Source organism: Balaenoptera borealis, assembly GCF_965194805.1.
Source record: "Balaenoptera borealis genome assembly, chromosome: 3".
Lineage (NCBI taxonomy): Eukaryota > Metazoa > Chordata > Mammalia > Artiodactyla > Balaenopteridae > Balaenoptera > Balaenoptera borealis.
The window spans coordinates 38044979-38071329 of record NC_138866.1 but is presented as its reverse complement, the minus strand read 5'-3'; the positions used below and the strand labels follow the sequence as shown (position 1 = coordinate 38071329).

The 26351-nt window shown below is 37.3% G+C and overlaps 1 protein-coding gene across 2 annotated transcripts in view; it reads right to left on the bottom strand.

Moving 5' to 3' along the window:
- Positions 1 to 26351, bottom strand: part of KCNH5 (potassium voltage-gated channel subfamily H member 5) — a 332299-nt gene that overhangs the window by 232142 nt on the left and 73806 nt on the right. For both annotated transcript variants that reach the window (XM_082386478.1, XM_082386477.1), the window contains exon 7: positions 11431 to 11857. In XM_082386478.1, coding sequence (XP_082242604.1) covers positions 11431 to 11857 — 427 coding nt within the window. The remainder of the gene's footprint in view (positions 1 to 11430; positions 11858 to 26351) is intronic.

Here is a 26351-nt window from a genome sequence, read left to right as displayed (position 1 = left end):
CCAAAGGCTCATTAAAAGAGTCAACACTAGACCTGTCTGCTTTGCTAAAGTCTAACCAGAGGCATGAGTTTAAGTTTCCTTCCCTTACAGATTCATTTTAAATCTGTAAGTCTCCCAAATTAGACTTTCACATATTAAGCCTTTTGGGGGTTGTTAAACATAAATTTGACTTTAAAGAAAATAGGATCTAAAAGGGTAGTTCCAGAGCTATCTTCAGAGAGAATTTTTAAAAGTCTCCAATATTTCCAAAGAGTCAACCTGGATATAGTTCTCATCCCATAGAAATCTTCCTTCCTACACACACAGCCCAAACCCAAGACCGTGTGCCTGGCACCTGAACTCCAAGGGAGGCCTACCTCAGTCACCACAATATTTGTAAAAATTAAGTAAGTAGGTAAGAAGCAGTCACTTGGGAACTAGTTGGCTTAGAAATTGCCCCAAAGAAAATTCCCTCTTGGAGCATTCCAAAGCAGTTCTTAAATCCATGCATAAAGGTCATTGGGGATGATATTTATCTTAACATGTTCTAAATATATTCATCTATGGATTTGCTGGTCCTTCAACCTGTGGGAAAAAAATCTAACTACTTTATCTCCAGCAAAATTTAAATCATATGTCCACTGATCCTTGATACTACTTATGTAAGGATCATGCAATTCCCCAGTGCTCTCTATGGCAGAGCACCACTTCTCCTACAAGGTAACAACCTGTCCCAGGCAATATACATTCACAGAAATCAAAACTAAATTTATTCTAAGGTCCCAAATCATCTTGTAGTCATCAGTAAATAAAATTCTCTCTTGACTAAAATGCCTGTTCTTAGAAAGTGGAATTTCATAAAAAACTTCTCTCAAAGTCAGTTTTTTGTTTTTCTATTTTGTAACATGAAATTCCTCTCAAACTCCATGCATATATAATACACCTAATAATCTAATTTAAATATATTTTATTGAACTTGAAAGTTGATTCAGATAAAAGCAACACCGGCAGTGAAAAATACGGTACAAGCATAGTCTACCTGCACTAGGTTAACGGCTACTGATTAAAATTATTTTCCTTCACATAGAAAACAAAAAAAGACTTAGAGCTCATAAAGACAAATGCCCCTGTGGCTCTCTCCCTTCAACTATCCAATGAAACTACTCATGGAAGGTCACATGGCCTCCTAATTCCAGCCAGATTGCCCCTGATTCAATATCCATTGTCTTGCTGTTCCCCCTTACTTCTTGAAGTTCTCTCTCATTCTTTGTTAGCAACAAACCCTTCTTCTGGATCCATGCTTCCTTTTTACCCCTCTGGGTTCTCTTCCTAACCTCTCTGGCTCTCCTTCCTCCAGGGTCCACCCTTGGCCAGCTTCATTCTGGCTCTATCTTGCATGCTCTTGACAACAATTCCTTTCTCTACACTGTGATTCCTAAAGAGATTTCTCAGTGCCTCATGTCTCTGGAACCCAAAGCCACACTTCTAACTTCTATCACTTCTAACCTCATGGACATCTCTAACAAATGACCTGAAGACCCCTCACACTCAACATGTCCAAAAAAGAACTGCACTCTTGCCCCAGTAATACCTGCGCTTTCTTTCTCATCTTAGAAAAGAGCTTTGTCTTTCACTCAGCTGAATTAGCCAGAAATCTACAAGTGCTTTTGAACTCTTCCTTCTACCATATCTCACTCATTCGTTCGATCACCATAACAACTTAAAAAAATGTTTCAGCAACTTTACAATCTCTTACTGAGTATTTCAAATAACTCTGTAATGTAGGGACTATTATCTCCCTTTTACCGATGATGGTTTAGATAATTGATGTAAATTCTTAATAAGTGATAAAAAAAAAATCGAACCTAGATTTGTCTGATTCCAAAGTCCATGGTCTTCTCACAGCCGATACTGTCTGTGCTAGACCATGGGAAACGATGGGTCATGTGCCAAATGCCACCTGCTTAAAGCTTTACTGGAACACAGCTCTGCTCATTGGTTTGTGTACTGTCTATGGCTGCTTTAGCACCACAGCAGCACAATGAGTAGTTGCAGCAGAGACATTATGGCCCTTGAAACCTAAGACAGTTACAATCTGGCCCTTTACAGAAAAAAAGAAAAAAAAAAAAAAAAGATTTTACCAATTCTAAGCCGTACCATCCTCCCTATCCCTACCACCTCATTTATGTCTTCCTAGATTACTGCCACAGCCCCCAACTTGCTTCTCTGCCCACAGCCTGTATCTCCTCCAAACTATCCTCTGCACTGAAAAACAAAATCCTTCTTCTTTAGCTCATAACCTTTAGGATAAAAGACAAACTCCTTCTCAAGCTATACAAAGCCTTTTGGCACCTTGGTTCCTTTCTTCCTCCCCATCCACATCTACTTTCTCTTCAAGCCAAAGTGAAATACACGGACTGCAGCAGAAAAAGCCAACCCAGTTCATTCCTATGTTTTTTCACATGGGTTCTCTTTACCTGGAAAGTACCTAAATCCTGCCTCATTCACCGACTTGTTTTTGTATTCTGAGCTCAAGAGTCACTTTCTCCTAGAAACCTTCCTGGATTCCTCAGGCTGAGGCAGGTGAACTTGTTTATTCATTTGTTTATTCAACATATGTTTAATTAGCACAGCTACCAACCAGGCACAATACTTTGTGTTAAAAATACAATAAACAGGACAACCAGAGACTCTGTTCTTACCAGCCTTACTCTTCAGCCCAAGTTCCTTATTCACCTGTTCAAAGTCTTAGCTCTTAGTTCACAGTACAAAAAGAGATGAGATGAAGATAGAGATAGAGAGATAGGGACTGGGACAGGGATGGGCAATGGGGATGGAAACTGAGATGGGAACGGAGATGGGGTTGAAAAGAATGAGAGAGGGAGAGAGAGAGAGGATTCAGTGATATTTTTTTGTCTGACACTCACCATACCGCTAACTTACTGAGGGCTAGGAAGTATCCAGGCTGTCTTCCTAATACCATAACTACCAGAACATCTGGCATAATGCTGAATGAATTCAATAATTTTGAGTAATACAGGGACACAAGGTAGTTCCAGAGATCAAATCCTTGCAAAGAGGTGGGCTACTTAATAGGCGAATGAGAAAATTTCCTGTTGTTTTCTGGGAAAAAAACTTTATAGAATCTGAGAGGTTTTGTGAAAATGTGACTAGGCATAAAAAGAAACATGAGTATAAAAGAACATTCCCGCAAAAGATACAAGTTCTATTTTGAATAAGAAACAGAGAGTAAAGTCCACGTCACAGTCTTTTTCAAACTACTGGACTGTACATCTGAAACTACTAAGCCATAAAAAAAGGTGCCTATAACCCTGAACTTTGGGCTCCATGAAATATTTTTCTTCATGGGATACACAGCTCATTAAAGAAAAGAGAAGGGGCTTCCCTGGTGGCGCAGTGGTTGAGAATCTGCCTGCCAATGCAGGGGACACGGGTTCGAGCCCTGGTCTGGGAAGATCCCACATGCCGCAGAGCAACTGGGCCCGTGAGCCACAATTGGTGAGCCCATGCGTCTGGAGCCTGTGCTCCACAACAAGAGAGGCCGCGATAGCGAGAGGCCCGCGCACCGCGATGAAGAGTGGTCCCCACTTGCCGCAACTAGAGAAAAGCCCTCGCACAGAAACGAAGACCCAACACGGCCATAAATAAATAAATAAATAAATAAATTTAAAAAACCCACCCTGTAAGGCAGGAATGATTATTAAAAAAAAAAGAAAGAAAGAAAAGAGAAGAAGAAGAGAAGTCTTTTTTATAAGCAGGGGTAAAGCAGATACAAAGAATTGACCCAGTTTCTAAAATAAACATTAAGCTTAAAGCTCTCTCCATCTGGTTAAAACTAAAACCAGAATTAAAAATCAGTGTGTTCACACTCCATTTCCTACCTACACCACAATAGTGAGGGCAAGAAAAAATTTAACACATAACTTAAAGATATTATATCTGTGTCACCTAAAGTTTCATGTTAAGATTTGTAAAGAAACTTTTTTTTAATTTTGGAAAAGTGTAACAACTCACTTTTAACCTGCCTCGATATCCATCCAGGCCAAATATCCTTCAGAGTCCCCACTGGGCACTCTCCCTGGGGTCTATTCCTATGCCCTGAGGCAAATGCCTTTCAGTCTTCCTAGCTTCCTAACTTCTATATGGAAAAACACTGCTCTTTCCAAAAGTATAATTTTTTTCTCCATAATATTCCCTGAAGTTCTTCCCTCTAAACTCTTTATTAAATATATTCCATATAAGATATATCTTATTCTCCATAAAACAAGATATGCACTGTATATGAAAAGCCCTAAAACTTTTAAGTGACACCCCTTCCTTTTCCATATTAACCTCATCTCCAATAACCAGTCCAATTCTAAGGACAGTGGCATAACTGCGCTAACTGAATCTTAGATATACAGAATGTTAGTACTGAAAGGAACCTTAAAAGTCATTTATCTCAACTCTGCATTTCACACTTGAAAAAATTAAAAACCCAAAGAGATCCAAAAACTATCCAAGGTCACACAGGCCTTTGCTCCACCTTATTCTGTATTCTCCCAATCTCTGAGTCTCACCATCTTGTATTTATTTCCATTTCCTATGGAGGGGGGTGAGGGCAATGCCCATAATCTCAGCTTGGGTTTTATCTGAACCCCACAGAGAGTGCTAACCGAGCCCATGAACTGGAGAATATGATGTGTGGCATCTGTCTCCTCTGCGTGACGCTGAGTGACCAGAGTGTAACTAAGTGCTCCCTGGTGGCTCTTAACCACCCACATGGAGATTCAAATTTCCTGTCATACACATCCTACTCCCCTGCTATTCTTCTAAATGTGTTAAACCATTTGCCAGTGCATTACAGAAAGTCCTGAGACTATTTGATCTATCATGGATTACATCCTATTTAAAAATTGCAGATTAGCATTATTATGACAGGGTTTCCTCACTACCAATTAAACCTCGCAATTTTCATATTTGTAGTTTTTCATTTTGCTTTGCTTTACTTTTAGGGACTTAGTTTGCATGGCATCCTACCAGGACAGATTCTGAGTGTCATATACCACGTGAGGTAGGAAGCCTCAATTTAGCAACTAAGCAGACAACAATGGAAAGAGAGAAAAATGTTTTTAAATAAAATAAATACCCAAATACTTACAGTCCTTTGAAATATACTGTCTACATGTTTACTAATGTATTTAATATTTTATAGTATATTAAAAGAAAACAAAGCAAACAAAAGCAAACTAATTTATGGTCGGACATGATTCATGGCAAAAAGTTATTCACATTTTTATTTTGTTTCTTTTTTTTATAAAATTGTAGTGAAAGATGCAAATGTAAAGTTTTTTATAATTGTTGGATTAAACTAAAATATTTTATGTGATTATTTAGTAATGAAGAAGGAGCTAAGCAATTGCTTTCTTGATAAATCTTTAAAAGAGGATTCATAAAAATACATTAAGACAAAAAGGATAATCATATCAGAATATTCCAATTCATATTCCTTTGCTTTATAGCCATCAAAACAAATTATCAGTGTATGAAGGTGCTTTCTAAATAGAAGCAAAATCAGTCAGTCTGCTAATCTTTGGGGAAAAAAAGAAAGTTACTAGGGGCTCAATCATAAGATTATATGAATGAAATGGATTTGAAAATATTTCAGGAAGGCATCATCAAGTATTTACTGAGCAAATTAGCAGAGATGACTCACATCTTGATCTAAAAAATAAGGTATGCTATTCTCCACAACTGCTGCAGAACTAAACTTCGAAAATGCTCTTTTTCACAAAAGCCCTTTAGTAGTGAATTTCGTGAATATCAGCAGAGTAGTCAGGTTCACTCAGAACTGACTGTCCTGGGGTAGTAATGGCTGCTACCAGAACCAAGGAGTGCACTCAAGGCATAGCGCATGCCAAAACTAAGAGAAGACAAATTTGAGGTAAAAAAACACATGGTTGTCGGTCTATGTAAGAAACAACCCTTCCAGATCTGGAATCTGAGCAGGAAGATTCTCTACCTAGAGGGAATGTAGGAACAAAGGATATAAGCCTAAGAAATCCCTAGGTAGCAGGTAAGAGAAATACTCTGGGATCCTGCTGACATAGAAGGGATCAAGAGGAAACATAAGGTGACTGGGATTGAAGGGAGGCCACGGTCATAAACTTTGCTTGAAGATTTGCCTGATATCAACAAGGAGACCTTTGAGACTGTGGTCCAGGACAGAGTCTACATGCAATTTAGCATCAGGGGGAAATCTAACAGGGAAGAGCGAATTCTGACTCCGCGTTGGTTCTGTTTCTTTAACTTTTACCTTTGCTTTTCATTGCTTTTCTTATTATAATCACTATCTACAGCTGTAAGCATACATAATGGCCTGCCACAGGGAACCCTGACCCTCTGCCTGACAAACTAAAAGGCTTTTGTTCAGCTCACAGAGAGACATTCTGACCCTGCCCACCTGTGAATGGCTGCAGAAAAGAAGAAATTAACACATCCCCTCCCCGATGCAGGCCAAGCAAGAAGATTTTGCAAGACGAATGGCCTTTTTACTTTTCTTCCTCAACTCTTCGCCTCTCTGTTCTATAAAGGAAACTGGCATCCAGACCCCGATAAGATGGTGTTTTGGGGACACTAGTCCGCCATCTTCTCGGTCTGCCGTCTTTCCTTGCCTCAACACCTCGTCTACCGAGTTACTGGCCTGTCTCGCGGTGAGCAGAGCGAGCTTGGACTCAGTAACAGAAAGAACCAAGGAGTCTCAGAGGAAAGGCCATTAAAGAAAGAAGAGGGCTCAGAAAGTCTCTAGGAACTGGATTTGCTGCCCCTGAAATTTTTAAATTTTCCTGGAAGGCACAAAAATTTCAGATGACTTTCTCCAGAAAAATGAAGCTATCATTTACAAGCAGTGATTACTTTCTCAACAGAAAATAGGCACTTGGTATCTCCAAAAACTTTTTGACAAAACATCTTTCTCAGTTATTGAGTTATAAGGTTACAAGTGGTGCTTCTCAAATAGCTGGCACAGATTGACTAGATCCTAGCACAGCTGAAAGCATAAACTGGTTTTCTATCTCCCTCTTCCCTTACTCCCCTTCTCCATCTCTCTCTCTCTCTCTCTCACTCTCTCTCTCTCACACACACACACACACACACACACACACGCTAAATCCCTGGCTAGGTCTGTGGCTGGTAACACATATTAGGTTTTGAGAACACTGGTGGTTTGTTTTCCTTTGTTTTCCCTGGTGCTATTGAAACTGAGCAGGGCTCTATGGGGCTCCCAGGCACAGAGCCCTTTTTGTCCCCCATGTCTTACAGCCAAGACTCCAGCCTCCGTGACCTTCCCTGAGTTCCAAAGGGCAGATTTGAACAGTTGCAAACCAAGGGAGGAGCAGCCAGGAAACCACCTGAGACAAGATTAAAGGGACCAGAGAAGCTCATCAAGATTAGGAGACTGACCACCTGAGACCCTGCACACACCCTAATCTTGTCAGCAACCCCACCCTTTTGAAACTGCAGAAGAAAGAAGAATGCAGGACCGTTACCACCTTAATCCTTATCGCATACCCCTGCCCATGAGCCCTGACTATAAGACCTCTCCCTATTCCCCAGGGAGCTGGGCACAGCACTTGAGGTGCTACCCTGCTGTGTTCGCCTCTGTGCCTGGCAAAGAATAAAGCCACCCTTTCTTTCTCCTCCAAAACTCTCTGTATCTCATTTTGGCATCGGTGTACAGGGAGCCAAGATTTTGGCAACACTATCTCAGGAAAAAAATTATACTAAGATCACAAACAGCTGAAATAGCCACATTTGGTTGATATTTTGTGCATGTGTGTCTAATAAGTTTTGGAATTGTGGGAAGTTACTGTAACACTTCATGGGTCTTAACAGCTTTCTATCAGCTTCTTGGGTTGTTGCAAAGGAAATATTCCATGAAATTACTAAGGACCCAAGAACTAAGAAGGAAATTAAAAGGCATCTCCTTGGAACACTCTGGCTATAGAAGCTGGATTTGTTCAGAGGCATAAAAAGAAAACCAAATTCGACAGGTAAAAGATATCAGATATTGCTTTATTCAGATGTTGAAAGGAGATAGCAGAAACTCAGGAAGAAAAGGATCCACTTTATGACCAGAACTTCATTTTGAAATTAAGACAGGAACAGAAAAAGAGAGGAGAAAGAAATTTTGATATAGCAATATAATTAGCCATACATGAAGTAGAGAAGAATGGGACCAACTCTGAACTAAATGAAGTTTTGAAAACTCAACTGAATCTATGTGAAAATTTCCAATGTAGGTAAATTCAGAACGTAGATGGTAAAAAAAAAAAAAAAAAATGGTGGGAGAAAGGGTTGTTGGTGCTTCTAATGACTAGCCTCTCAGAACTTATTATCAGGCCTCATGAGAGACTTAAGATTGGGGCAATCCAGCTGAAGGAGCTGCTGCACTACCACAGGCAGACAATACAGGTGAGCTCACCAGGGCTTTCACAAAGGCATCATGGCTAAAATTCAAAGAGTGTGCATTTTTCTGGAATGTATGTTCATCAGAGACCTGACTGGGGTGGATTCAATAACAGGAGATTCTTATTATAATCATACAACAAATTTAGATTGAGCATGGCATTAAGAATTATTTAGAAGTTGAGTATATAGAGGCAAAAAAGGTAGACAAAGGCCCTAGTGTCATGGAGCTTACATTCTGAAGAAAAGAAAAACAGAGTAAACATGGTTTCAGGTCTTGGTAGATACAATGAAGAAAAAGGTTAAAGGGAAGAGAATAAGAGTGATTGGCATTGTGGTGGTTTTGTATAGAAGGGTAGCATTGAGAAGAATTTCTGAAGAAGTGGTTTGAATGGAGTATTTTGAAGGTAAAGCCAATAAAACTTGTTATGAATAGATGTAATACATGAGAAAAACAGGAATCTAGGATGATTCCCAAGTTTTGGGGCCTGAGAAACAAAGTAAATAATGGTGTCCTTCAACTCTACATAGATTTTATTTTTCTGTTATTCTCTTGTTGAAAAATCAAACTACACTAGTATGTCCACTCTGCAAAATAGTTTGACAATTTCTTTAAAAAAATAAATAGACACTATATGTCCCAGAAATCTCTTTTCTGGGTATTTATCCCAGAGAACTAAAAACTTATGTCCAAACAAAAAACTACACAAATGTGCATGAAAGTTTTATAGTAATAGCCAAAAACTAGAAATAATCAAAATGTCCTTCAATAGATGAATGATTAAACAGCAGTATATCCAAACCATGGAATACTACTCAGGAATAAGAAGGAACAAACTATTAATACACTCAACAACTCAGACGGATCTCAAGGGACTTATGCTGAGTGGAAAAGGCCAATTTCAAAAAATCACATTTTGCATGATTCCATTTATATAGCATTTTCAAAATTACAAAATTATATAGATAAAGAACAGATCAGTAGTTGCCAGGGTTAGGGAGGCTTGGGGGAAGGGGTGAGTGTGACATGAGGGAGATCTCTGTGGTAATGGATCAATTCTGTGTCTTGATTTCAGTGGTGGTTACAGAATCTACACGTGATAAAACAACACAGAACTATATACACACATGGTACCAATGCCAATGTTGATCTCATACTAGAGTTATATAACTATTGGAGGAAACTAAGGGAAGGGCACAAAGGCCCTCACTATACTGTCTTTGCAACTTCCAGTGAATCTATAATTCAAAATAAATTTTTTAATCTAACTATGCTCAAGTATAAGGCAAAATGCATTATATAAATATTAAAAGTAGTACAGTAATAAATACTGCATCTGACAAAACGTTGTCTTCTGAATTTATAAAGCACCATTTTTGCCAATACATCTTACCACTATCAGTGTGTAGGCAGTAGTTTAATTAAGAGATCATCAGGATCTCTTTGTAAGAACATTTTCCTCCTAAAAGCCTCTGGAGGAAACAGCACTTGGAATTCTCACTCTCCCTCTGTTACTTTTAAGCAGCAAAGAGAACCTGTGTGTTCTTGTTTCTGTACCTGTACAAAGGAGTACAGAAGGCTAAACAACTGTTAACATTGGTGTCCAATAGCTTGCAGACATTATGAACTCCGAAAAGTACCTTGTTTAGACCCAAGATACTGACCTTCCATGAGTCAGCTGACATTCCTGGACTCTAACATTTTTCCCATTAGTGTCATAATATAAAATTCTATAATGTGGAATCTCAAAGAGGATGGCTTAGACCAAAAACCAATTACCATGACCCAGAGGCTTAAAAGGTGCTAATAACACTAATCATAACTCCAGTCCTGGGACTTCCCTGGTGATCCAGTGGTTAAGAATCCGCCTTCAATGCAGGGGACACAGGTTTGATCCCAGATCGGGAAACTAAGACCCCACATGCCACTGGACAACTAAGATCCCACATGCCACAGGGCAACTAAGCCCACGCACTGCAACTACTGAGCCCGCACGCTCTGGAGCCCATGCACCATAACTAGAGAGAAGCCTGCACACCACAACTAGAAAAGCCCACGTGCCGCAACAAAAGATCCCGTGTGCCGCAACTAAGACCCAAAGCAGCCAAATAGATAAATAAATAAATAAAATAACTCCAGTCCCAAGGTTACTCTAGGTCTCAGAACTAGGCTTGGATAAATCATCAAAGTCAACGTGAGGGTGTGTATGGTGATGAAGTCCTCAAAAATCTCCATTTTTCAACAGTTTCTTTTGTACGTATTTCCTTAATTCTGATCTTCTGTATCATCCAGCCTCAGTCTGAGGATAGAATACTTGGTCCTTCACTCCTGTAGACAGCATTCTACTCCCAAGAATATCATCAAGACATTTAGTTCTCAGGTCTGTATGCTACATCCTAGACACTTTTGTCATTGCTAAATAAGCTTACATTTACTAATCCTTTCATTCTCTCAGACCAGAATATATTCCAGCTAGAATTTTGTAATGGAGACTAGATTTATAAACTCTTTGCCTAGTCTTAATTGTAAAAGCCTACATAAAACTAATTATTAAATAAAACATTTTCTAAACAGGGTATCTCACATCAGACCCTGTCTACTTTTTCAGAATTTTATGCATTGCCCACAAAACCTATGGAATATGCCAGATGCTGCCTTTCTAGATATTGGTCTCCTTTTGGAAATAGCTCTGCCAGGTACAATGCTATGAACAGAACTAAATCAAAGAGTTCCCATTTTAATTTTTGTATCAGTCCATTCATACTGCTTTTCATGTGCTAAAACATTCTAAAAAGTAAAATTATATTATTGTGTATTTTTATTTTCTAAGGCTGAATAAAAATTAAACCAATGTAAATGATATGAATTAAACATTTTTCTGAAGACAAAGTAGTTTCATTTACTCCTGTCAGAGACTGGAGCCTGGAGAACTATCAACAACAATAGTTTTTTTTTTAAAAGAAAATAAAAGAAAAGATACTTACAGCCAACCATCATCATGGCCACGGAAAACATCTTTTCCACATCTGTGGTAGGAGCTATGTTTCCAAATCCTATGGTTGTAAGGCTTGTCATGGTAAAGTAGAGAGAGGACACATACAGTGAATCCTTGCTGGGTCCTCCTTCCCATATCCCTGCACTGGTATTGTATCGATACGGAGTCCCAATGCTCAAGGCCAGCTGGTAGAGCCAACTGTCTATTTGGATGGTGTTTGTGACTTCATCGATGACCTCATAGTCCCCAATGCTGTACCATATGCAGGCCAGCCAGTGAGCAACTAGTCCAAACACACACACCAGGAGCACAAGGACCGCTGCTCCATACTCTAGGTAATGGTCCAATTTCCTGGCAACACGGCCCAGTCGCAAGAGACGCACCACTTTTAAAGAACTGAAGAGACTGCTGATTCCCTGAATTAAAAAAAAAAGAAATGACACAACACTTTCAGAAAAGAAAAGGCTAAGGAAAACAATACAGTGGTTCACCTTAATGAACTCAATCACCATTTATATACTAAGAACATACACATACTACAGCTCCGACTTTAAGTCAACAACAACAACAAAAAGCTGAAGTGATAAAGAAACTTTTTAAATGCAGATTCCTTCCCACCAGGAAATAAGATATTTGCAGATTATTAGATAAAAAAACTTTTCATTAGGTAAGGAAGATGGAGTTTATTTTCATAAGTGGAGTATAAATAACACAGAGAAAAACCAAAGGAGAAAATAGCTCAAATGCAATATACTCAGAGTATAGAAATAGGGTGATGAATTTAGACCTTTTATTTCTTCTTCCTACAAAACTTTTGCTGTACTCTAAAAGATTTAATTTTATTTCTTACTTTATAAATGCTATGAACAGCAAAACTTCTGAAAAAGGAATCCTACTTTTACTGTCAAGCAAACAGGAAATACTTCTGTGTATATTAGAATGAGCAAATGCCATTATTTCCACCAACTCCTGCCACAGTTATGATAAACACTAAATTTGTAGAGCTGTGAAAAAGTGAAGAGTTGAACCTAGAATGGGAACATACCTACAAAACTCTATCATCTTCTGGCAATAGTCATTGAAAAGAATACTATAAGGGAATGGCAGCAAGAATATTCATATTTTGTTAAGAAGCTTAAAACATCAAATATAGCATTATCCAAATGGAAATATAGCATAGACTTTATTCAATCAGTGAAGTTCTCAAAGTTACTTTTTGAGGAAGCAGGTGATAAGCCACCCAGGTAGAGAGGGTAAAGCCATTGCTGGTGCATGAGGGAAAGACAAAGCAGTGACCCAGGACCCTCTCATCTGATCATCACCTCCAAGTCTCACAGAGTCCATGACTTCCTTACTGCTAATTCTATATCCCAGGGAGGAGACAAGGCATCTAACATAACCTACTCTGAACTTAAGTCTGATCAACATGGAGGAATTGGTTGGTATAGTAGAACAGATGTAACATTAATGAGACTCTAATTATGGTATCGTAAAGTTACAGTGAAAAAAGGCTGGGAATGCATTTGGTTATACTCTATATGATAGTATATATTTGAAATTTTTCAAAATAAAAATTTGAAATAGAGAGAGAAAACAAAGAGAAGTAGAAACAGGAGACCTTATGGAAGCAAAAAAGGAACAGGAGCATCCTGACAATTTTCTGTCTCAACCTCGATAACCTTAGGCCTGGCTCTATCTCTATTCCTACTCTCAAATGCTGTGGCATATACGCAGCCTTAAATCAATTCTTATTTCACTTGAACACTTGGGGGAGGCAGGGATATTGAACTTTAGACAGTAAGAGTAGCATTAATAAAATTCAGAAGATGAACTGGCATAATTCAATGAAATGAGATGTTGAAAGGTAAGAAGATTCAAGAGAGCTTGGAAGCTCTCAAAAAAGGAACTACATAATCATGAACAAGAAAGACAAAAATAAGTTTTTATTGAGCATTTCTACATGGCAGGCTCTGAGCTGTGCCCTGGGGACATTAAGACAAATATGCCTTGCTTCTGCTCTAAAGAAACCCATAGTCAAAATGCATGAAAAACTCAGAGGGTTAAATTAAAAAATAAAAAGTGTTATTGTAGATGTTGTCCTCCACTTAGCTCCAATTTTTAAAGGAACTGTGTTACTTCTATTTAAATACTGGGTTGGCCAAAAAGTTCATTCGGGATTTTCTATAAGCTCTTACAGAAAAACCGGAATGAACTTTTTGGCCAACACAATACTACAGAGAAAATTATTTCCACTGTAATTATTTTTTCTAAAAACAGCTAAAAACAAAAGAAGAAAAAACAGAGAGGAAACCTTTATCCCCATTTAAACTAAAAACTAGTCACAACCCTCAACTAGATGTAAAGAATCAGGACCCACTCAAATTAGGCCCAAATAACGGGAGGACACATTCCCCTGACCTCTGATGTAGGCAGATCTCTCCAAGAGGAGGTGATCCACCCTGAGGGGTACCTACTCTGGACTCCACTTAATCAAAAAGCACCATTTTCTATAGCCATGTCCAATATTATTTAAATGTTACAAAATGTTTGGTAAGTATTGTAAACTCTCTCTGTCATGGGTTCTATGTCACCACTTTCTCCTAGATCTTAGCCAACTCCCCAGCTGACATCTCTTTCAAAATCATTTTCTGGGGCTAACCTTATCCATGCTTCTTTTATGTGTTAGGATTCTCATTATGATTACCCTCAGCCTCTCCTGGTTGATTTACTGCATGTCCATGTTTCAACTGACTTCTATGAGTTCCTGATACAGAAGCCAAACACCTGCTGTACATTTCCATTTAGACATTCCATAGGTATTCAAAAGGTAATATGTCCCTACTCTTGTGAACAACATCATTATGAACCCAGTCTCTCAGACCTGGGGCTGAGCATCCCCTTTCCTGTCACATCCAACTGGTTATCAAGTCTTGAGGATCTCAGCATTCAAAGTGCTCCAAATATACCTGAATAAATCCCTCAAAAATATCCCTTCTTTCCTATTCCCAAGGTCATGCCTTGGTCATGGCTTCATGTTTTTTCTCACTGTGTGACAGGAATAGCCTCTCCATCAGCCATACTACCTCTATTCTCACTCCCTTTAATTATGTGATCACACTGTATAGGCTACCTGCCTGCTATCGTTTTACATCATATATATCTAATCATGTCCCTCTCTGGTCTAAAATCTTTAGTATTAGCTCATTACCTATAGAATCAAGTATTCACTCCCCACCATGACATGCAAAGCCCTTCAGGACCTAGCATCTGCCTGTCTGGTCAGCATCTCTCCCAGCAAGTCCTCCTCCTGCTGTCTAGACTCCTGCCATGCTCAACTATGTGTAGTTCCCAGAGTGCCCATGCTGTTTCATGCCACATTAACAATTTGTCCCCTCTACTTAAAGCACTCTTCCCTCCCACTCTCTTGGTGGCCAGGGTCTTACTTATAGTTTATGGCAGAGACTCTCTCCTCCATGTCCATTTCCCTGACATCTTCTTTCTTCCCCCACCATCTTCATTGTTATACCCACTGTGAGAGTTAGGTGTCCTTATGTTGGATTATCATATACTCTTTGCCCATCGCTATGACAACCATCATCATAATAGCACTTTATTACAAGTCTCTGTTTGCATGCATGGTATCCCAGGAAACTCTAAACCCCTTGAAGAGTATACCTAGTGTCAATTACCAAGCATGGCATATGGTAATAGGTTAAACAGTCAATACATTCAATAAATGTATGAAAAACTTTTTACGACACAAGTAAATGTGGGTGGGGTGAATTGAGTGTGTGGTGGGGCAGGGAGGGGGCATAGTTAATAATCTTATGTGATAGGTGTCATTACTAAAACATAGCCTAGAAAAATTAAATAATTTGACTAAGTTCATGCATCTGGTAAGAGGAGGAGCCAAGAATCAAATATAGGCAGTCTTGTCCACACTCCTTGCACTTCACTATCTGATCTCATTCTGAACCTCACTATATCTAGAGCATAATGTGCAATTTAACAAATCACATTAGTACCAGCAGTATTGGCTTAAATACAGGCATTCTCTATAAGACTGAATAAAAGAGATTAAATACTTTGCCTCCCACTGATTCCCACCGAGGCCCAGCAGTGGCCTACTTAGGGGTCTGTGGAGGCCCCAGAACCCTAGAGAGTCTGCAGTTCTCTTACATGGACCAACTCATTTCATTCTCACAATACCAGGACTCCTATCTCCACTGTTCATAGGAGGACACTGAAGCTCAGACAGGTTACACGACTTGTCTAAAGTCACACAGCTAGCAAGGAATGGACCTAGTCCTTCAGATTCGTCATGCATTTCCCACAATAGCCAACTGCTGTGCAGTCTTCCTGTCCTCATCCCAATAATCACTGCAATATTAATCTTCTTAAAAGACAGTATCGAGCATATCCTCCAGGGGCTCATTATAGACATTAAACACAATATCTATAGGCCTTCAAGGTCCACAACCCCATTTCTGTCCACACTGCCAGGTCATTTCCAACCATGCCTTTGCCAAGCAATAGTGCTCCAGTCAAACCAAACTCCTTTTTGCTCTCAAACATAACCCCAAAATTTCACCTTTTAATTTGTCCACAGTGTCCCTTTCATCTACTTATAAAACCAGAAACTGTTATTCAAAATGAGTAATACAGAAGCGTTTGCTTTATTTGGTAAGTTTTTTTTTAGCTATCTCATTCTCCACTGTTTTGTATCCAAAAGAATTTAATGCAATTACTATAATCAAAACTCAAAGTTAATGACTTTGTTCTAAAATTTGATGAAATACTTGAAACAATCCAAATGTCCATCTCCAGTAGAATGGATAAATAAATCATTGCACCTTCATGCAATGCAATACTATCCAGAAATAAACATGAACAGACTAGAACTATATGAAATAACAAGAATGAATCTAAAAAGTATCATACTGAGAAAAAGAGACTAGACACAAAAGAGTATATATTGCATGATTCCATTTATAAAAGTTTAAATACAAATGGAACTACTCTTAGATCAGACATCATTAGAAATCAAAGTGGCTTCCTTTGTTTAGGGAGGGGTAGTGACTATGCAAGACATGAGAGGGCTATGGTAATATTCTGTTTCCTAATACAACAGCATTACTAGGAATTACTAGGTGTGTTTGCTTTGTGAAATTCCTTGAGCTCTACATGTAATATTGATGTAATTTTTAAAGAATGTTTTATTTAAATATCAAGACAATGTTAAGGAAAATCCATTAGTCACTGTTGTGTTGTTAAGGTTAACATTTCACCACGGTACATAATTCAGATTAATGATTTCTTCTGCATCATGTGATTTGGGGAGGGGGGAAGAGGTGTCATATTCAACTCTATCTAAAATAAGAGATTTTACTTATTTTATAACTCACCCTCATAACCTTTAGATTGGTCCTCAAATTATACTTTTTTTAATATACATAATTTTTTTTAACATTTTTTTTTGATGCGGACCATTTTTTAAAGTCTTTATTGAACTTGTTACAATATTGCTTCTGTTTTACGTTTTGGTTTTTTGGCCACGAGACATGTGGGATCTTAGCCCCCCAACCACGGGTCGAACCCACACCCCCTGCATTGGAAGGTGAAGTCTTAACCACTGGGCTGCCAGGGAAGTCCCCTCAAATTATATTTCATCCCTTGTTGGGAATTTTAATTTAACCCATATGGTAATACTGGATACTTTGACAGGCCAAAATAAAATGACTCCCTTCTGTACTAACACCTTTTTATAACAATCTCTTGATTCTGTGCTTTCCACCAGTTTTGTCTGCTCATTCATTTTCTGCTTAATTTCACTCCATGCTTTCCAATCTTCCTGTGCCTTCCTCTGCACTCCAGTGGCATTCTGCCTCTATCCCAACCTCTGAGCTCTTAGTTCACAAATCCCTGGGGTTCCATTGGTGGAAGAGAATATCAAACACATCAAATGCATAATAGAACATAGCAGGGTTAATGGAGAACTTTCAGTCATCAGCCTTCCTTTCTAGCTAGTTACTTGAAAAGCCCCTCAGGCCATAGGAGCATAAAGAAAAATATCCAGGAGATATCTCAGTGTTATTAACTCTTCAGGATATTTTTGTGGATTCCCATATTAAAGAGATGTGGGATGTAATCGGCATAAAAATAATGGCTTACAATGATAAAGCCATTTAAACTACAAATCAATTCTCTCATTTGATTATCACTAAGGATAGTAGGCAGATAACTCAGCTAGTATTCTTTCCTACCTTCTTCCCCCCTTGCTCTATAAACAAAAGAGGAATGATCAAAGAACTTTCTTGTCCAAGGACACATGACAATTAAGTGGGGATGAGAGAGCAGGAGTACAGACTTATGATATCCAGTTGCTTAGTTTTTCACCTACATCTAGCATTCTCGCACACAGGATGTGTAGTAGATTGTTTGGAAAAAAATAGCTCGAGTCATTTCCTTCCCTGTATCCATATCCTTTGGCAATGTGACTTTGCAACCTCTCCCATCAAAAGATAGGGTCTATTTCCCCATCTTGACTTGAGTCTAGACTAGCCTTATGACTTACTTTGGCCAACAGAATGTGGTGTAAGTGACACTGGGCCAGTTCCAAGCCTAGACCTCAAGAAGCATAGCCTCCAAGACCAGTCATGGTCTTAGAACCCATGGCTGTTCTAAGTTGTCATATGAAGAATGGCAACTAGGCTTTTGGAGGATGAGAGACCATAGGAGCAGCCCTATGACATCCATCTGAGCCATCCCAGGTCAGTTAGCCACCAGCCATCTCAGCAGCCTACCACAGATGTATGGATGAACTTAGTTGAGATAAGCCAAATCTAGCCAAAGTCAGCAGAATCACTCAGTTAGGTCACAGGAAAATGAGTTAAATAAATGGTGATTGTTATTATCCATAAAGTTTTGGAGTAGTTTGTTATGTGGGAAAAAAAGCTAACTGATACAAATGTGAGGAAAGCACATGTATTTATGTGCACAGTATTTCATACTTGTTTGACTTAAAATGGGGGCAATATAGATATGTATGTGATATAGAAGTCTCATTTTAACAAGACATTCTCCCAAATAGGTAAGATATGAATATATAAAATAAATTTTAATATGTAATTGTTAGATATTATTTACCTTTTGTATTGGGAAACGTGTCACTATTTTGCTTTGCAAGAATTTATGCCAGTAAATATTCCATGAGAACAAAGAACTCCAAGTTATTACTTCATATACCTCCTAAATAGTTCTTAAATCCAACCTCACCTAAAGCTTGCCCTCACCCTACGTAACTTCAGTTTCCATGTGGATGACCCTGCTGAAAATCTGGCCTCGCAGTTTCTCCACCAATTCATCTCTAACAATCTTTTCACTTTTCCTTAAACGCCCACTCCCGAGGTCATAATCTGAAATTTGTCATATCTAAAATGTTTTCCGGCTCTGAAATCTTGAATTGAACCATCTTGTTTTCTGACCATATCTTCTTCTATGTTGAGCTAAACCGTCCAATTACATCAACATTCAACCTTAATGAATCTCCAGTCTACTGACAGATCTGCTTTTTCCCAATCTATTAACCCCTCCATTCTCCATTTTCTTCTTTATGTGGCCCCATAATTTCAACAACACCATACATCCTGAATTCCTTAGCATGTCTGTCTCTTCATTATAACCTGTATCAAAACCCTAATTCTAACTCAATTATCAGCTTTCTTCAGGGCTGTGTTTAAGAACTGCTTAAGAAAGTAATACAATAGGGCAGATTGATTCCACTAGAAATTCATTATCATCAATCTCGAAACATCTCCTAACTACCTAGCAATTTTACTACTTTTCTTATGAATTCATCTATCCACTATATTTTAAACTTTCTCTCCTCTGCTCAAAAATCCAGCCACTCCCCCTTCAACTACATCTTTCCCATAGACATTTAAATATCTCATGTCTCTCCCATTAAAAAAAAAAAAATGTTACTACTCTCCCCTCCACCTTCCCATTCCAGACATTGCCCCTGGTTCTTTTCTAATATATAAGCAAATATAAGCACTAGCCATTTGATTACACAAACCAGAAACCAAGAAGTATTCATATGTTGCCCCTTTCTTTGATATCCCCCATACCCAATTTATCTTAAAACCCTATTAACTTTAACTCCTAAATATCTTTCCAATTTATTCACTTTTCTTCATCGCCACTGACACCACCTTAAACCATGCTATTAGCATCTCTCTCCTAGACCTATGGAAGTGTTCTAATAAATCTTAAGGCGTTCATCTGACTCCGTCCACTCTATTCTGAACACTATATAAGAGTTATCTTTTGAAGTCATTCATAGTTTAAAATCATATGATAGCTTCCATTGTTCTAAAATCTGTTTTGGTTTAGTCTAGAGCAGGTCATTTCGTTATATAATCTCAAAGGACCAGGTATGTTCCCTTTGTGCCATTTGTCTCTTTCTGATTGTGTATTCATATCATGTTTTGTTCATTCTTTTATCCCTAGCACACACTCTAGAACTCCCTGCCACAGTGTAAGCACCAAATATTTATTAAGAAAATGAATACACTAATTAAAGAATAAACTAACCAATACAGAAATCTCTCATAATAATTTCTGACTCCTCTAGCACTGATATTGTAATTAATAATTAATAGTTATTTAATCTTCATGGGTAGCACAATATCAGGCAATTATATAGAAACCACTCTGTTTTATAAGCATTGGGGTCTTACTCTAAGTAGATTTTGTACATGAATGACTAAATAGTCCATTTCCATTTCCTTTTGTAGAGTGCAATTTAAAGACTGAAAGAAAACTAACTAGAAAATGTAGCAAACTACAATTGTTATCTGCATCTCTAACCCATATAACAAGTTCTATTGCCTCCTTCCTATTCAGAACTCACTTCTCCAACTCACGTTACCAAGAGATTATGGAGAAATAATCCTAATTACTCCCTGTATTAGTTAATATGCTTCAGTAGAGAATCTCAATTTAAATAACTTGTACATACCACCTGTTTTAGTCTATTTATATTCTTATCAATACACAGTGGCATAAGTAGATAAATAGATAGTAGATAGATAGATAGATAGATAGATAGACAGACAGATAGACATCTGTTTTAAGCAATATCCATGATATATGAATTTTAAATGCTTCTTATTATGGAAAAAAAATGCTCTCATTAATATCCATTGGTCTAGAGTGAATATAAAGCATGATCAAAATATGCACCAAAAAAGAGGTATATTGCCTAAGTCTCGATTTTTTTTTCAAATATCATGATATATGCATAAGCAAACCAGGTTGGGAGATGCTTTAAATCCTTCAGTAACTTGTTGCCACCTTTACAATCATCCAAACTCCTTAACACAACCTGCCCCTGCCTACTTTTCCAGTCTCCCATGTGCATCTCTGTCTTCTTCTCTCTGTGCTCCAGTTATAGAAAATGTCTTTCCTTTCTTCAAAAATTTTATATTCTCTCTCACCTGGTGGGGTCTCCAAAAGTGAATTTTAAAAACACTCTCCCTAACTCACTAACTACTCCTTTTGCCTAGTTAATCCTACTCATCTTTCAGGTCTAGGCTTAAATGTCACCTAACCCAGCACCTATAATAACACAGGTATAGCTTTCAGAATTCCACAAGGGATATGCTTGGAGTTGTATCAATCAGGCAACCCTTAAGCTGTGGTATCCTCATCAGGTTATTTACAGCTCATTAAAAGTTCTTCATAGTCCAGATGTAATTTACCAATCAGAGATCTTTTTTAAATACATGTAATACAGCCGAGAAACCTAGATAGCATATTTCCTTCATCAGTCCCTGGGAGAACAAAGGAAGACAGTTGACCAAATCTGTCAATGCAGAAGGAGAAATAGTTTTGTTAATCCTTTATCCACAATGTCTAATAAACAAACTTCCTAAAGATGAAAAATTCCAATATAAAGATAAACATGTTCCTTGTGAGTTAGCATGTGTTATGTGAGAGCAGAGATAAAATCATGGAATAGAATGAAGTAATAGAAAGACCAAAGGGAGTAGGGATGGAGGTTTAGAACTTCCTTCAAAGAAGAGTGAGGAAATGATGTATTCTCAAGCACAGTGATAATTACTATGCAGAAAGATAAAGAGCAATTTCTATGCAAGTATCCGTAGTTAGTTAAGGCAAAAAAATTTTAAGGTTTATAGTATACATATTGCAATATATTTCAACCTTCTTTGCCTCCATATCAGAATTATTTCCTAATGTTTAACAATAGGAAGCCTTCATCATGAATGAAGATCAGTTCGGATAAAAATTTCTATTCCTGTAAGCAACAAAATCAAGCAAAGGAATCCTATTGCTATCCTGATTGCTTGCAACCTCCTATCCTCCCAAAGCTAATTCCCTCAGTTAGGCAGACTGCTTTGCCTCTGTAGAAAATTAATGCAAAGAATGTATCCTGGAGCATCACCAAATTTTTCAAATATAAAAAAGATATCGATCTTTAAATCTGTTTCTTAACATTCTGTACTGCCAATCTCCACTTGGAATAGAATTTAAAAGTTCAGCCTACTGCCACTATCCTCCAATTTGGAACCTGTGGCTGACTCTTACCCATTCTCCAAATCCTTACCTCATCTCCTCCTTCACACTGACTCCTCCTTTATTCACACTCTTGAATAATTTTTGAGAAAGTTTTTCTCTCAAGCTAGAAGGTAGGTACATTTGAGTTCAGTGACTTTGCCTTGTACATCTTTGTATTCATTAGTCTACAATGTTTTGCACTCCTAGTGGGAGATCCCAGCTTAGGAACCTAAACCCTAAGGTAACCTCTAAACATGTATGGAAAGCTAGCAGTGTAGGTCATATGACTGGAAGATTATTTAAGTGAGAATATTCATGGAAAGGAACTTATGAACAGAGAGGTGAGCATAGCGGCCAAAGGATAACGCCCTACTGTCTGAATGAAGTTTGGGGCACAGATAAGGTTATGCCACAAAGACTGCCCTTTGGCCCTAACTTTTCCATTACTAACAAGAAACAGGTATATTTAGGAAACATTGTAAGCTTCAATTCCTCATTCACTTTAATAGAAATATATATAGTATGGCAATTATGTGTCAGGCACTGTAAATCCAGGCTATTAGAAAGACAGAGTCTTTGCATTGAGGAAGCATAAGGTCTAATCTTGATTCCTCCAGAAATGAGCACAGGGTCTAACCCTTAGTTTTCTCAACATCTTTGTTGGATTTGACTTCTTAACTTGAAGTAGAATTGAAGGATGCAAAATAGGGTCACCCATAAACCTTCCCCTGAGCACACAAATGAAAGACAAGTGTTGATAAACCACTAATCCAATCATCGATAAAAATATAAATGGTTTTTTATTATTATTAGAAGCACTAGTGTTATTAATGTGCTTTCTTAAGCAGAGAAGAACTGGGAGGTATATAGGACTTAAAATTGCAGCAAAAGTTTTTAAAGCAGGCTAATAAGAAACTAAGAAAGTCCCATAGAGAAGGTAAAATCATCCCAGAGATAATACATTTCATTGCATTAAAAGTCTCATACTCTTCAGAGTAACTAAGTTTATCAGGGATAAACAGGAGCATTACATAATGATAAAGGGGTAAATTCTCCAAGAAGACATAACAATCCTTATATTGTATGCACCTAACAAGACCATCAAAATATGTGAAGCAAAAACTAATAGAAATGCAAGGAGAAATAAAATGAATCCACTATCATATACTTCAATATCCCTCTGTCAGAGATGGTCAGGTCTAGCAGGCAGAAATCAGTAAGGACAGAGCAGAACTCAACAGCACCATCGATTAGCTGGCTATTATTGACAACTTTGACTACTTTATACAACAGCAAAACAACAACAACAACAAAAACTCACATTCTTCTCAAGGTCATATAAAATATTCACCAAGATAGACCACATCCTGTGCTATAAAACACACCTTAACAAATTTAAAACAATAGAAATCATACAATACCTGCTTTTGGACCACAATGAAATTAAACTAGAAATCAATAACTGAAATATACTTGGAAAATCCAAAAATATGTGGAAATTAAACAACACACTTATAAGTAAGACATGGATTAAAGAGAAAATTTCAAGTAAAATTTAATGCTTTTTTAATTAACTGAAACAGAAAATACAACTTAACAAAATTCGTGGGATGCAGCAAAGCAGTACTTAGAGGAAAATATATAACTTAGAATGCATATATTAGAAAGCAATAAAAACTATAATCAATAACCTAAATTTCCACTTTAGCAAACTAGAAAAAGAAAAGCAAATTAAATCCAAAGTAACAAGAAGAAAAGACATATTAAAAATATAGCAAAAATCAATGAAATTGAAAACAGGAAATCAGTAGAGAAAATCAATAAAATCTTAAAAGCTTTTTCTTTGATAATATCAATAAAATTGATATGCCTCTAGCCACACTAACTAAGAAAAATAAAAAAGAGAGGACACAATTACTAACATGGCAAATGAGAGGATGTCACTACAGATGCCATAGACATTAAAAGGATAATAATAATAATAACAAAAAAGTGGAATCATATGAACAACTCTTTGCCCATAAATTTGAGAACCTAGATGATATGGACTAACTCCATGAAAGACACAATCTGCCAAAACTCACACACATACAAAAATAGATTCTTTGAAGAGAACTACATCTATTAAACAAATTGATTCAATAAATTAATAACCTTCCAAAACAGCACCAGGCCCAGATGGGCTCATGAGTGAATTCTACCAGATATTTAAGGAAGAAATTATACCAATTGCCTACAATCTCTTCCAAAAGGTAGAAGCAGAAACAATACTTCCTAACCCAGATTTATGAGGCTAGTATTACCCTAATACCAGAAGCAAAGACAATATGAGAAAAGAAAACTACAAAAGAATATCTCTCATGAACATAGATTCAAAAATCCTCAACAAGATATTAGCAAATCAAATCCAACAATATATAAAAATAATTATATAGTATGGCCAAGTAAGATTTATCCTAGGTATGCATGGCTGGTTCAACACTCAAAAATCAATTAATTAAAAAAAAATCAATTAATAGAATCCATAACATCACAGACTAAAGAAGAAAAATCATATGTTCATATCAATAGATGCAAAAAAGGCATTTGACAAAATGCAAAATCTATTCATGATAAAAACTCTCAGAAAACTAGGAACAGAGAGGAACTTCCTCATCTTGAAAAAGAACATCTACAAAAACCCTACAGCTTATATCATATTACATCATATTAAATGGTGAGAAACTAGAAGCTTTCCCACTAAGATCAGGAAGAAGGAAAGAATGTCTATTCTCACCACTTCTATTCAACTTCATACTGGAAGTCCTTGAAAATGCAATAAGAAAAGAAAAGGAAATAAAAGGTATACTGACTGGGAAGGGGAAATAGAAAACTGTCTTTGTTTGCAGATGACATAATTGTCTATGCAGAAAATAGCCAACACAATATTGAAGGAGAAGAACAAAATCAGAGGACAGACACTCAACTATAGTAAAGCTATAGAAATCAAGACAGCATGGTATTGGTGGAAAAAAATAAACAAATAGATCAATGGAACAGAATAGAGAGCCCAGATAGACCCCCATAAATATAGTCAACTTATCTTTGACAAAGGAGCAAGGGCAATACAATAAAGATAGTTTTTTTCAACAAATGGTGATAGAACACATGGACATCCAATGCAAAAAAATATGAATCTAGTCACAGACTTTATACCCTTAACAAAAATTGACTCAGAATGGATCATAGACCTAAATGTAAAACATAAATTATAAAATTTTGAGAAGATAATGTGGGAGAAAATCTAGGTTACCTTGGGCATGGTGATAATTTTTCAGATACAACACCAAAGGCATAATTAATGAAACTAATAATTAATAAACTGGAATTCATTAAAATTAAAAACTGCTCTGTGAAAGATACTGTCAAAAGAATGAGAAGACAATCTACAGACTGGGAGAAAATATTCGCAAAAGACATTTGCAAATAATAAAGGACTATTATCTAAACTATATTAAAAAACTCCTAAAACTCAACAATAAGAAAATTAAGAACCCCATTAAAAATGAGCAAAAGATCTGAAGAGACACCTGACAAAAGTAGATATTCAGATGGTAAATAATCATATGAAAAGATGTTCATATATCATTAGAAAATTGCATGTTAAAACAACAAGATACCACTACACGTCTACTATAATGGCTAAAATCCAAAACACTGATGATACCAAATGCTGGTGAGAATGTGTGCCAACCAGAACTCTCATTCATTGCTGGTGGAAACGTAAAATGGTAAAACCACTTTGAAAGACAGTTTGGTAGTTTCTTACAAAACTGACATATTCTTACCATATGATCCAGCAACCGTGCTTCTTAATATTTACCCAAATGAGTTGATAACTTATGCCTACACAAAAACCTGCATACAAAAGGTTATAGCAGCTTTATCCATAATTGCCAAAACTTAGGAGCAATCAAGATAGCCTTCAATAGGTGAATGGATAAACAAACTGTGATACATCCAGACAGTGGAATATTATTCAGTACTAAAAAGAAATGAGCTACCAGCCATGAAAAGACATGGAAGAACCTTAAATGCATATTACGAAGTGAAAGAAGTCAATCTGAAAAAGCTACCTGCTGTATGATTCCGACTATATGACTTTCTGGAAAAAGCAAAACTGTGGAGATAATAAAAGGATTAGTGGTTGCTAGAGGTTAGGAGGGAAGAAAGGATGAATAGGCAGAGCACAGAGTTTCAGGACAGTGAAACTACTCTGTATGATACTACAATATGCCATTATGCATTTGTCAAAACCCATAAAATGTACAATACCAAGAGTGAACCTAC